The sequence below is a fragment of the Acomys russatus genome, chromosome 12, assembly GCF_903995435.1.
Source record: "Acomys russatus chromosome 12, mAcoRus1.1, whole genome shotgun sequence".
Taxonomy (NCBI): domain Eukaryota; kingdom Metazoa; phylum Chordata; class Mammalia; order Rodentia; family Muridae; genus Acomys; species Acomys russatus.
In genome coordinates this window covers 16,670,345-16,683,888 of record NC_067148.1, presented here as the reverse complement: position 1 = coordinate 16,683,888, position 13,544 = coordinate 16,670,345, and the positions used below count along the sequence as shown (strand labels likewise).

At 47.6% G+C, this 13,544-nt stretch overlaps 1 protein-coding gene across 6 annotated transcripts in view; it reads right to left on the bottom strand.

The window, feature by feature from the left end:
- Nrp2 (neuropilin 2) overlaps window positions 1–13,544 on the bottom strand; it is a 114,970-nt gene that overhangs the window by 86,452 nt on the left and 14,974 nt on the right. For all 6 annotated transcript variants that reach the window (XM_051153920.1, XM_051153922.1, XM_051153921.1 and 3 more), the window contains exon 2: window positions 12,444–12,621. In XM_051153920.1, coding sequence (XP_051009877.1) covers window positions 12,444–12,621 — 178 coding nt within the window. The remainder of the gene's footprint in view (window positions 1–12,443; window positions 12,622–13,544) is intronic.

The following is a 13,544-nucleotide window of genomic DNA, read 5'->3' as shown; positions in this document are numbered from 1 at the left end:
TTTTTACCCAGTCATCCTGGTAAAACAAAGCCTATGGGACATGCCAAAATTAATAGACAGAATCACCAGTGGGAGCCGTGAGCAGATTCAAAACGCGTAGCTTCAAGATTTGCCCAGTGGAAATGTAGCTCATGTGTTCAGATGGGATAACATATTAATTTCTGTAAGAGCAGTATTTTTATAAGTGTGTACACTCGAATGTGAGCATATGGCCCATCGAGTGAGAAAATAGGATCCAGGGTATTTATAAGAGCTTCAAGTAGCATCTGCATATTCTAAAGTCCACAAATTTCCAGTATGGTTCATGTAAGAGTTTCAATGTGTCTTCCCATGTGGGTATATTTTTTTAGGGAAAAATCCACCTGAAATTACTATTACACAGATCTGTGTCCAAGAGGGCGCAGTGCACTCTGGGAAGAAAGCATAATGTGTGGGCTTTGTGGGCAGAGCCAGTTAGTTCTTGGTATTAGCTACAAGTGAAACCAGAGAAAAAACATCTACCCCCTCCCAGTCTCAGTTCCTCCTCTATAAAATGAAAACAATTACAGCTCCACCTTTGGAGCCTGTTAGAAGGACTGGGAAGGTACACTCAGGCCCAGCACAGTACCAGACGCCTGAGAGATGGAGGTTCTTTTTCTTTTTCTTTATTTTTTGAAAGATTTATTATTTATTATGCATACAATATTCTGCCTGCATACAAGCCAGCAGGTCACAAGAGAGCATCAGATCACCCTATAGATGGTTGTGAACCACCATGTGGTTGCTGGGAATTGAACTCAGGACCTTTGGAAGAACAGACAGTGCTCTTAACCTCTGAGCCATCTCTCCAGTCCAGAGGCTATTTGGACCACATTAACAAAACATGGCAGTGAGGTGTTGTCACCACTGTTATTATTGTCATTATTACTCCTCTACGTCTAAAGCCTCGGTGGTTCCGGCACTCAAGGACTGTTCGTGTGTTTGCACGAGGGCCCAGGGCCTTTTCCGCAGCAGCTGTTTGCAGTTGCGTTTTCTTCCTTCATTTCTTCAAACCACAAATCTCTCGTGTCTGCAGCTTTCGTTTGCGGTCCCCTCCCAGCCAGGGTCACCACGCTCATTAGAAGGAAGGAAATCTGACCACCCAGCAAAGGAAGTATTGCACAGAGAATAACCCAAAACAAACTGGAAGAATTATTCTAAAAAACCTTGAAGGCAAGAAAGTGGAAACTGCAAATACTATCTATTTATAATTGCTGCTTGTTTTTCCGCAGAAACCCAGGGATGATGTTGAGGGCCCTGGGATCTCATTGTTCCTCGGGTTGCAGGCTGCCAAGAACGCTCTCACCGTGAGGAAGGAGGTGGCTCCAGACACGGTGTCTGGTAAGCCTTGCTGAGGAGAACTTTCAGAAAGCAAAGGGCATACATCAAAGCTTCTAGCACTCCTGCCCTGACCCTGTAGGTGCACACTGCTTCCCGCACTGGCCTGGCTTCTCAGCGAGGTGCATTCCTGAAGCCACAGAGCCACAGATCTGCTGGACTTCTGCACCAGAGGGCACTCGATGGAACACATTTGCTTATGTAAGGGGGTGATTTTTTTTCAGGCAACTGGTGAAGTTGAAGGCTTGGGGCCGCCTCTTTTCAGCTTCTGTTGGTCTGGTCTGTGACTATAAAACCCTCATCCTTTGGAGTCAACCTCAAAAGTCCCAAAATGCCAGCAGTTGGTACTAATGCTGCAGCACTAAATAGGTAAGAAGGGCCCACAGTTTATGTCCACTTCCTCCTCTTCCTCCTCAGCAGCAGCAGCAACTCAAATTCTCACGTTGAAAGTAAAACCTGACAGAGCCAAGACTTGCTAAACTGTCCCATACTGGCCCAGGCCTATCATGCTATCCTGCCTTGGTTTGCCTCGCCTCATAAATGGGCACAGAGCTCTAACCTCTTGGGACCAACTAGGGGCATAAGGCAACTGGTAGCCATTGAGGGGAAATCAGAAATCAGAGCACGTCATCCTGGGGCCTTGGTGTGCTGGCAGCATCCCTCCACTTGGCTGAGAGAACAGGTCCCTCTGCGTAAGGAGCTCACTAACTCTGCTTCCCGGAGGAGCCAATTGTAAGAGAGAAATCATAGCCTCCCCATCTGTCCGAAAACTGGAAGCCTGCTGGGAACAAGTGCGCCAGGCACCAGGGAACCAATCACCATGTCAAAGTTCATTTGAGTTTTCTGGCAATAGGTTCCCGGTCGTTCTAAAATGCCCTTGTCCTCTGTACCAAACTTGGAAGACTCAAGAGTTGTCTGAAAAAAAATGTGCTATGAAGAATTCCAGGACAGGGGCAGTTTGGGAGCAGGTGGCAGGTGTGACAGCCCAGATTTTAGATCCTGTTCTCTTGGCGTTTCAGGTTACAGAGAACTCAGAGCTTCCCCTGGCTCTAGGGGCAAACTTGTCACTACTGTGTGGAAAGCACCTGGGGGTGGAGATGACAGCCACATACTAATGTCCAAGCAGGAAGGGGCTGGTAGCCACGCCAGGGTGGAGATTCTGAATGTAGCCCTTGGTGGCCAGTCAGCTGGAACTGTTTCCTCCTTTCAAAGTGCCACTTGGACGCTGTGCCCAGATGTGCATCCTGAAACACTGTGGCTGCACTCAGAGCAGAGCCAGTCTAGGCCAGGAATGCATGCCACAGCCCTGGCCTTGCTGCATGGCGGAAATGTACGCATTAAAAAGCCAGGGTTGGCTGGGCATAGAAGCATCCAGCACTCTGGACTACAGGATGCTGTTTGACTGACACTCACTGGACCATGAAGAAGTTTCTAGCAAGTGCACAAGCTTCTCTATGAGGAGAAGCAGGTTGTCGGAAGTCTCCAAGCTAGATGGGACAGCATGGGTCAGTCATGAAGGACTTGTATTTATCTGGAAGCCGTAAGCAGGCCATGTGCTTTGTGTATGGCTAGCTGGTCACCATGTTGTAGTGACCCGTGGGTACTTTATTACACGGGGAAAGACATTAGTGCCAGGGAAGAGAAGCTCACACTCCAGCCTTGAACCTAGCAGCCTGCCCTGCGGTTGGGTGGAGCCTTGTATCCTGTAAGGGCCTCAGTTTCCAGAGGGGACATAATAATAATAATAATAATAATAATAATAATAATAATAATAATAATAATAATAATAATAATAAACTTTCCTATCCTCCTACAGTTCTTAGAGGATGGCACACAGATAAATCACTCTGAACTTTCAGAAGAAAAGTGCTCCATAAACCTTAGGTCTCATCAACTGTAATTGTTATACAGTAATTATTTTAATGATGATAATGGGAGAATGGGGGGTGAGGCAGGAAGGAAACCTCCTACCTTGAGACAAAGAAAAACTCTTCCATTCAACCCCTGCCATGCTTCTTTCCGCTCCTATGCTGTCTCCATCCCTCTCAAACGGCCAATCCCTGCCCTGAAATATTATTTACTGCTTTCTTTTCCAATAAAACAATTATTTGTTCCACGGTTCTCCCTCTCACTCCCTCTCCACTGTGCCTGGCTTCGCCCTGACAGCTCAGCCATGAACTGTTTACATGTCTCGCTCACCCGCCCAGAATCTGGTTCAGCTCCATTGACACTAAAGGCAGGAGCATTCTCTGTGTGTGAGGAATCAATTACCTCCGCTGACACTCCATCACTGCCCTGCACATCTCCAGATTCCAGATGGAGAGAAAAGGAGGTGGGGACCCAGAGAGGGTGGTGAGCATGTGTGTGTATATAAATATGTAAAATGTATAGTGTGTGTGTGTGTGGTATATAAATATATGGGGTGTGCGTGTGTAATAGTATGTATTTATGGTGTATAATGCAGTGTGTGTGTGTGTGGTGTGTATGGTGTGTGCGGTACATGTCTGTATGTGGTGTGTGTAATTGTGTATGGTGTGTGTGTGTGTATGTATGGGGTGGTGTGTGTATGGTATGGGGTGTAGTGTGCTGTGTGTGGTACATGAGATGTATATAGTGTGTATATGGTATGTGTATGTGTATGTATGGTGTGTGTGTGTGTGTGTGTGTGTGTGTGTATGGTGTGTGTGTGTGTGTGTGTATGTGTGTGTATGTGTGTGTGTGTGTGTGTGTGTGTGTGTGTGTATGGTGTGTGTGTGTGTGTGTGTATGTGTGTGTATGTATGGTGTGTGTGTGTGTGTGTGTGTATGTGTGTGTATGTATGGTGTGTGTGTGTGTGTGTGTGTGTGTGTGTGTATGTATGGTGTGTGTGTGTGTGTGTGTGTGTGTGTGTGTATGTATGGTGTGTGTGTGTGTGTGTGTATGTATGGTGTGTGTGTGTGTGTGTGTGTGTGTATGTATGGTGTGTGTGTGTGTGTGTGTGTGTATGTGTGTGTGTGTGTATGTGCAGTAGACCAGCGGGATAAAGGCAGATGATGAGGGGCAGATGGAGAAAGACCATTGACTGAATCAGGCTTCCAGCTTGCCCTTTTAGACATAGAAAGACTTCTTTTTCCTTGACCGCCTTGCTAGCCCACAATGACCACATGGCAGGAAGAGGCAAAGCAAGGCTATAAAATGAGGGAAGGAAAGCTTGTGAGGTTATCTAAAGGAGTCAGAGCCCAGCATTCCGGGGTGCGGAACAGCAGCTGATTGCTCTCAGCATGTTGACACAGGCATATACAGGCAGCTGAGAGCCATGGGGTTCCCAACACAGCCCGCCTGCAGTATGGGGGTGCTCTCCCAAGGCCTCAGTATTTCCTTTTGGTCAGTGGGAACAATACTGGTCCCGAGCCCACAGCTTGCTACGGGAGGTAAATGGAGCCGGTGTGTGATGCTTTTGAGAAGCCAAGAGTGTATGCTATTGTGTGACTGATAAGCTTCCCCACAAGCACACAGCTTGGCCTCTAACACACAGAGTTGGGAAATTCACACAACTGTCACGGTGCTTGACTATATAGCCACGAACGAGAAGGCATTAAGGACTCATGCGTTCTTTCATTTTCCATGTGGTACACTTGAACCCAAGCCAAACCGGGGCCTATTTCTTTCTCCTTTTCCTTAGTTTCTTAAAATTTAATTTTGACCCAGCTAACTTTTTTTTTTTTTTTCAGGGATTTTCCTTCTAGGAAAAAAAAGTTTGATTATGTAAATTGAATACAGCCATCTATTCTGCAATCAACTGGAATGGGTTGTGAAGCCAAAAGGTCTCATAATGAAGGGCGCTTATGAAGTTCTTTTTTTTTCTAAAAGACAAGACAAGGACTGTGTGTGTGATGATTTATCTAGGCATGGATAGAAAAATGGAATTAAGTTCTCTTGAGTGTCTCTCATCAAGGTCTAAATCTCCTCACCAATAAAACAGACAACAAAGAGCTCGGGTTCTCCCTGTAAGACTCACAACTACAGGAAAATACAAATCCCTCTGTAGAAAAGTCTAATGTCTTGACACGTTATCTCCCTTCTCTGCTTTATCCACTCCACACCTTTATCTGTCTCCCAGTCCCTTAGAATTTCTGAAGACAGCCTCCCGGTGTAATTAGATGGGAGAATTACACAGAGTTACATGGGGTGAGGTGTTGGCCCTCTGGGATCTCCAGGTTTCAAGAAGGTGCCAGGGTTGAAAGGCAGAGCAAGGGGGATAGTGTAGGATAAAATCTCAAGTGATTTTCTCAGTCAGAAGATAAAATGCATTGTTAAGAAAGACAGTCACAGCAAAGCCTGCTTGCACGGAGAGCTTTGCGATTGCAACATTGAATATTTAAAAAAAACAAATGGCCAAAAATAACTGTTGTCCCAACTGCTCTTTAACCTTGGTCAGAGGAGGAGAAATCTGTGGGTTGCTGTTTCCCACTTCTTGGGTGAGCTGAAGTTGCCGGGTAGAGGGAGTCCTTGGTCAAGGTTGTAGAGGATGGGTCAGCTGGTAGCTGTACTCTGCCTAACAGGGCTGGTCCCATTATTGCACCACACTCCCAGAGGTGGGTCTGTTTCTGTCATTAGGAGGGTTGTTGCAATATAGAAAAATACTATTGCTCACTGGATCCTTGGAGAATGGGGATATTTCTGTGGTGGGCAGGCAGTAAATCTGTCACAGGGTCATGACTAATCAACCCAAGAGTCCCTCCTGAGCTAGCACATGGCATCCTCTTGTACCACAGAGACTGGCTCTGTTTTGACTTCAGGGGATCCCAGCAGAAGCCACACCTCCAATTGGGTAATTTCTCAAGCAAAGGAAAGAAAAGAGTCCGGGTCATCAGCAAACTGGTGAGGACTTAATTCAGGTTGTTACCCGGACTTTGCCAGGGCAAACCACACTCCCTATTACACTAAGGACATCTGGACACAGGGACCAAGACTGGAGAGTCATTACAATAGCAGGGAAGGGCGGGGGCTACACAGTACCCACAGTCTCAGCTTTTCCTGCTTCCTGTCCTGGGTCCCTCTCCTAAGGAGGTGGTGGAAGTCGCTTGGCCAGGAAATCAAGTTAAATAAGTAATATGGTCAGGCACCTTTTGCCAGGAAGAGGGTTTATATCAACAAGTCATAAGGGCCAACCTTCTTCTGCTCCTACCCTTACCACGCTCACAGGGAAGGAAATGGAGGACAGCCGTGTTTATGACTGGACTTCCCAGAGATACCAACAGTCCTCTCTTCCGGTTCTTCAGTGTGCCATCCTCTGCCTGGACCACTAGCCATGTGCATCCCGCTTTGCCTGGCTGACTGTTCCAGGGTCAGGATAGGCCTCGCCTCTTCCAGGGAGCCTCCCTGGGTCTTCCAGCCTAGGCTGGATCTTGGTACTGTCGGCTCATATAACAGGACCAAATCATGCCTCACAGTCATATCACGCAGTGTGGGAGAGGGGAAGGCAGACAGCATTAGAGTAAAGACTGCAGACTGAAAAGTAGGGTTCTAATCCCTTCCCGGCCCCTTCAACCTGAGGCAGGACCTCAGGCCACCTGCTTAAGGCCTCCAAGAGCCTGACTCTTCATTTGTAAGTGGGAGGGCAGGCACTTCAGATGCTTTCCTGTCACATTAACTTAGACAAAGAAGTGCCAGCCCGCTGCCATGTTCAGAAGTACTGCGCCATCTGGGACAGTTTGATCTCATCACCTCTTCCTCTAGAGCTCCCAAGTCTGTCAGGTCAAAGGGTATAGTTTACCGACTACTGTGTTTCCAAAACTGGCCATCAAGCTTGGCACTAAGTAGATGCTCTTAAGTACCTCCTGGGCACAGAGTGAGTGGCCTGTGGCCATCTTGTTGGTGACAGGCCCAAGTCTGAGTGGTTAGTGACATTTATAGCCCTGATTCTATCATCTGTCTGTTGTTTCTTTGTCATCTCCAGAGCAAGAGCGGGAGGTGGGGGGGCAACGGGGGGGGCGGGGCGGGGACGGCGGAAATAGACCTGCCTGCCTTCCACTGCAGCTCTTAGCCCACTTACCTATGCCTTGGTGTCATCAGTGGCAAAACAACAATAAGATAAGTATTTGCTCACATTCACTGAGTTCTCTCTGGAGCTAGGTGCTACAGTTCAGAGATGGAGTGGGTGGCCTGAGCCATTGGAGAGCTTACCCACTCAGAACCTGAGATGACCACCCAGGAATAGACAGTCAAATCAAGGTGGCTCAGAGAAGCGGGGGGGATGGGGGGGGGGCTAGAAGAAAAGCAGCCGGAAGAAGAAGCTCCAGGGAAATGTGGGCAGGGAAGGAGTGGGGGTCCTCCCTCGGTGCGATCTCAGGCGTGCTCATACAGATGGAAGGCCATGCTTGGTTGCTGGGAATGCTGGATGCTTACTGGGCACAGGGAAAAAGATTGCTTAGCACGGAGGGACCAGATTCCTGAGGCCTGGTTTCTTCTCTCTGTTTAGCATCGTGCTTAATTTATCAGCTTGGGAAGCTGCTACTTGTTTTAAAATATAGTCACCTACTGTGAGAGGGACCGGCACATCTATGATTTAGAGGGCCCCTCTGTGGTAAGTAAACACAAGACTTTCTTATTTAACTAGGACACTTGGCCAGAGGCCCAATAGCCATATCCAGAATCTAGGGGACTGGGGAGATCAGAAGAAACAGGAGTCTAAACCAACGCTGAGAACTATGGGAGCTGTGTTGTGCTCAGCCAGGGGTGTATGTGGGGGGGGGGGCAGTATGGGTGTCTTCGGGCAATCCTTAGTCTGCCATGGCCTTGGCTGAATGAAACAAATAAGAAATGTTGGCCTTGAATTTGCACTGACTTAGGGTTGACACCTTGGGCCCCAGGACCTAATCTTTGGCTTAGAGAGCAAAGATCTTCTACAGCAAAATTGATACATATATTAAAATAATAATAATAATAATAATAATAATAATAATAATAATAATAATAATAATAATAAAAGCAAGTCAGAAGAGAGAGGCTATATGCAGTAGGAAGGCTACTCATAACAGAAATCAATAGCAAGAGTACCAGGAGACAATCGTCTCAAGTTTCCCATGACACAGGGCAGAGGGACTTAATGTGCTTGCTAATGTATTGTATGATATAGGTGAGGCACAAAATGCTTGTTATCATGGTTTTGAGGAAGAGCTAAACTTAGAAGTTTAAAAGCTCAACAAAAACCCGAATGTGGACTTAAGAGGAGGCTTGGTGGTTTTAAGAGTGCATATTGCTCTTGAAGAGGACGTGAGCCCTGTTCACAGCACCAACATCAGAGAACTCACAACTGCTTGTGAACACCAGCTCCAGGGGATCTGGTGCCCTCTCCTGGCACCTGATGGTTCTGCATTCAAGTGTGCACATCCTTAACTGTAAATCAAGACCCAAAGAGGTCTTGGCTTCTGTTGCTCATGAAGAAGTGAAGTTTAGAATTACCCTCCTGAATCACCAAATATAAAAGAGGGCTCTCCTTAACTCTCGGCTTTGCTTAAGAAAACAGGGAAGTGCAGCATGTGATTTGAAATGTGCGGGATTTCTACCAAGGAACTCCGCCCAGAAAAACACCGTTCTTCAGTGATACAGATGAAGTAATTTTATTCACAACTTATGTAGATTTACTTGTGAGGTTGTTGGCCTGAGAAATGTACTTTCACAGCTTCCAAGTGGCTTTCAAAGTTCCCCAAAATACTTTCAAGAGACCCATTTGGCAAATACTTATTCTTTCAAGGAACTAGCTCTTCATTTTAGTTACCTTTTAGTTGGGTCTCTACAATGGTTGTGTGTGTGTGTGTGTGTGTGTGTGTGTGTGTGTGTGTGTGTGTGCGCGCGCGCGCGCGCATGCACTCACACTCACATACCAGTCCTGCTTGAAGACCGGTGAATAAGTTGTGTAGAAATGCATGTTGAGTGTCTTTAAAAATGCATACAGTTCAGGCTTTAGAAATGGAAAAATACTCAGCCTTGTGTGTGTGCTTCTAAAACCATAACACTGAAGCCTCTGGCTGATGACTCAAGCGAATGGCCTCTCTCTGTCTGCAGAGGCAGCAGCCTCCTGGTATCTTCTGCTCCCAGGGGGATGAAGTGGCTTCTCTCTGTTTGCTCAGACAGCCCTGAGTCCTGTCTTTTTGTCCCTCGACACAGGCAGCTGGCAATGCCACAGTGGCCTTTGCTTCTGCCTGTAGCTGCTTCCCAGTGCCCAGGACAGCTTGCTGGTGTTTAGGGTTTGGCTCCCTGTTGATAGCCTAAGGAAGGAGGCAGGCTCTCAGAAAGGGTGGCTTTGGATTGCACTGGCACAGGCCGGCTGCTGCTTGTGAGTGAAATTTTCCGAGCAGACAGCAAGCTTCAGTGGAACAAAATGAACAAGCAGTGGTCAGGAAAAGATCTGTCTGGGGTTTGCTCCGTAACAGCTTTGACTTTTGGGATGGAGATTTCAAGGTAGGAGAGGGAAAGGCTTAGTTAGGTACCACAGACCAGAATAATTTTTCCTATCAGGGCCCTGGTCTTAGATCAGAGGGCAATTATTATAGTTAAATTTGTGCCCAGAAAGCAGAAGAGAACGCCTGGGCAGGCATGTAGGCTGACTTTCCATTTCCCCTTTGTGCTAAGAGCTGCTGCCCATCTGCAGACAGGCAGCTGAGGCAGTTTTCTGGTGGGAGTGGTGTCTGCTTCATAAACTTCCAGGTAAACAATTGAACATGTTCGCCCCCCCCCCAAAAAAAAAAAGAGGCCGATTTCCTTTCACAGCAAATGTTCTACAAGCACAGAAACTCGTTGGAGGAAAAAAAAAATATTGCTGTGTGGAAGAGAAGGAGTCGTAAAGAGGGTAAGAAAAAAAAAAAAAGCAGTACAGATTTTTAATGAGATGGAGTGTTCCTTTCCCAAGAAAGTAAGGCAAGGCAAGGAGAGGCCAGCCCCTTATTCTGCATGCAAATGACACTGAGTGAGAGGCTGAGAGACCAGATACGGCCTTCTAAATATAAAAATTAATGAGAGAGACAGAGAGTGGGGAGTAGAGGAGTGGTGGTGGGGTGCTAAGTGGAGGAGACCAACCGTAGAGGAGCTTGGCTGACAATTTGGCACTGGGGAAAATAGATTCCAGAAAGATTTCTTTCCCCTGACCTCTTTGACCTTTTAGGTTGCAGCCAGCAGCATGGATGAGGAGAGTGGAGGCAAACAGGAAGCTTACTTAGAAAGGCTCAGAAGCTGGGAGATAGCCGGTAACTTCCTCTCTTCAGAATCCGGCAAGGGTGAGGTGTCCCACCTCAGCTGCTGGAGGCTCCACCCTGGGGGATGGGTCCTGGGGCTGCACTTCCCTAGCCTTTTAGTCTTCCCAAATTTATTTGAAGCTTTGCTCATTGCCATCTGAATACAACCTTCTAAAAAGCTGGGCCCTTTTCCTGTCATCGAGAATAGCCATAAAATGGCCTCTTAGCAATTTCCCCTCGAGATTTCGCTGGTATCAGCAGAACGGAATTTGGCCCTCCATCCAGAGAGGTGCTTAGTCAAATTTCTCTGAGCTCACTCTCAAGCACCCTGTGCATTATGCTTCAGCCTGACGCCAACCTTCTGCAGCTCAGCCAAAGGCTCCTGGACCCTCCAAAAAAACCCTCTCTTTACAGAATTCTTCTAACCCAAATTCTTTGTAAAGTTCACTGTTGGGGAAGCGGAACCACAGGGGTGCTGAGTCAATGTGTCCAGTGTGTCTGTGTAATGCAGACGAAGGGGGGAACTGGTGTGCTGTGTCATCCAGGCAGCCAAGCTTGGCCCTGGAATTAGAAACCCCATCCTGTGACTCTTGGTCATATGCGGTGTCCATCCGGGAAACTCGCACAGACTACCTCCTGTTAGAAGGAAACCATTCTGTAGGTGCGAAGTGGTCCTCGGAGGCTAATAATGGCCACAGTTCGCCCGGCCTCAGAGTCTAGCACTAGCTACAGAGCAGCCTTGTTTCCTTCAGAGGAAGTGCTGGCCTGGACCGAAGCCTCCTCTACAGTGGAGGCCAGGAGTGTCGCCTGCTCTCGTAGACCTGTCCCACCAGCTGTCCTCTTATTAATTATTCAGGACCCCCAACACCTTGGTCACAGGAACACTCAGACTGCTTGTTTGTCACGTGGACACAGAATGCTTAACCAGAACTTACAGTACAAAGACACACACACACACACACACACACACACACACACACACAAATGGCAGTGGCACATCCTTTTCTGAACTAGAGAGACACTTTCACTTTGGGCTCATAAGGAAAGAATGTAGGGTAGAGGTCTAGAGTCCGTCTGTCCACCTCTGTTATTGACAGGCTTCCCCTACCTGCTTCCCCACCGGAGCACAACCTCTCAAGAGCAGTTATCTAACTCTCTGAGTTTCCAAGATGGCTGAACTGATGTCCTGCTGTAGGATCTGCTGAGGCACTGTAAGTGACTGACTTCTCCTCTCTGTGTTCTCATGTCAAAACGAAGATCAGGATGGCACTGACTTTCCCAGGGCCATGGCGAGAACTGAGTGGCTTAATTATTTGTAAAGCAATTAGAACTGTGCTTGTAGAAGGAACCTATGCCTGAATCTTTGGTCGTAACCTGTGCAACGCAGACCTCAAGAATTAACTGGAGTTTTTAACTTTCCCTCGTTGAGTCTGTATTTCCTGCTCAGAAAGCAGCCCCTTCAGAAAGCAGTAAGTCAATTCCCATTGCTGGATATGTTTGAGGATCTAGCTACCATTTTATTAGGGATTTGGTAGGGCTCCCATTGAAATGGGGGCAGGCAGGGGTCTTTCCAAGGGAAGAGAAATCACAGAGCCAAGAAGTGGGGTTTCGTAACCCACTTCATGTCCCCATGGAACCTCTTTCCACTGCCATTGTCTGCAGACAGGGCAACCAGTGTTTTCTATACCTCATTCCAGAAGGTTCTTCACAATACCATGGAATCAACTCCACTCTGCCTCTCCTAGAAGGTAATGCCATTTATGTGTGTCCCCCCTGTGGCTGGGACTCCCTATTGCACCTTCAGTGACAAAAAGGACAAAATATAAACGTGATGGCCTTGGCGTATGTGTCCCCAGTGGGCAGGGGAGTGCTTACTTGCAGTCATGTTTCTCGATTTCAAAGTGAGGGTTGAAGTTGAGGACAATCTTCTGGTTGGGCTCGGGGGCGTAGACAACCCACTCGCAGTTCTGGTGAGAGGGATAGTCCTGGGGGTAACCTGGGGATGTGATGTAACCAGCATCTTTGGAATTCAGCCGACCTCCGCAGGGTGGATCTGGAAGAGGAGGAAACACCGAAGAGCTTCAGATGTGCTACCATGGCTCCCCACGCCCTACTGCCCACCTCTCCTCCCTCCCAGTAGCTGGTCACAACTCCTTCACAGACCTTTTATGGCAGTCCAGGAGTCTAACCTATTTATTCATTCCGTGGAAGAGATTGTTACAGTTCTTTCCTCCTTGTAGTCACACACACACCCCAGCATGCACAACACACACACACACACACACACACACACACACACACACACACACACACACTCCAGAAACTGGTCATAAATATTTCGATTACACAGCTGAAGACTGTAAAAACAAGGGTGTCCACTTAAGAAGCCTCCCAGCTTTTTCTTTCTCCCTTTCTTAGCCCATCTTCCTTTCTTCCCTTCAACCCTCCTGTCTCTATCTTTGTCTCATAAACCTTTCATTTTATTTGGTGTCTCCTAGCCCAGCACAGTCAGCCAGCAGCCAGGGCTCCCTCCAGGAACCGACAATCGTGGTTTTGTGGTACCAACCCACGAGCACGCCTGGCAACAATTATGAGAGGTGCAAAGAGGCACTTTCAGCTTGGGGCCAGAACAGGCCCCAGAGGGTGATTTCAGCTTATTTTTAAAGAACCCCCCCTCCCTCAAACATTTAATTCCACACACACCACAAATTTGATTTATTATTTCATTATACACCCAGTGGAAGAATCTGTATCGGAGAATCTGCTGGCTCCGATCTCAGTATTTCCACAAAGGTGCTTTGTGCTGAGAGCACCAGCCACCTCTGCTTTCCCCATGTTTTCTGCCCATGGTCCCTCTGGCTTGGCCACCACCAGAGTGTGCTGCTGCTTTGTCAAGATGCTCAAAAGGAGAGGCAGAGGCAGCAGGGACAAGCTGGCTCCCTCTCACCTCAGTGCCTGGTTGGAGGTAAACAGCCT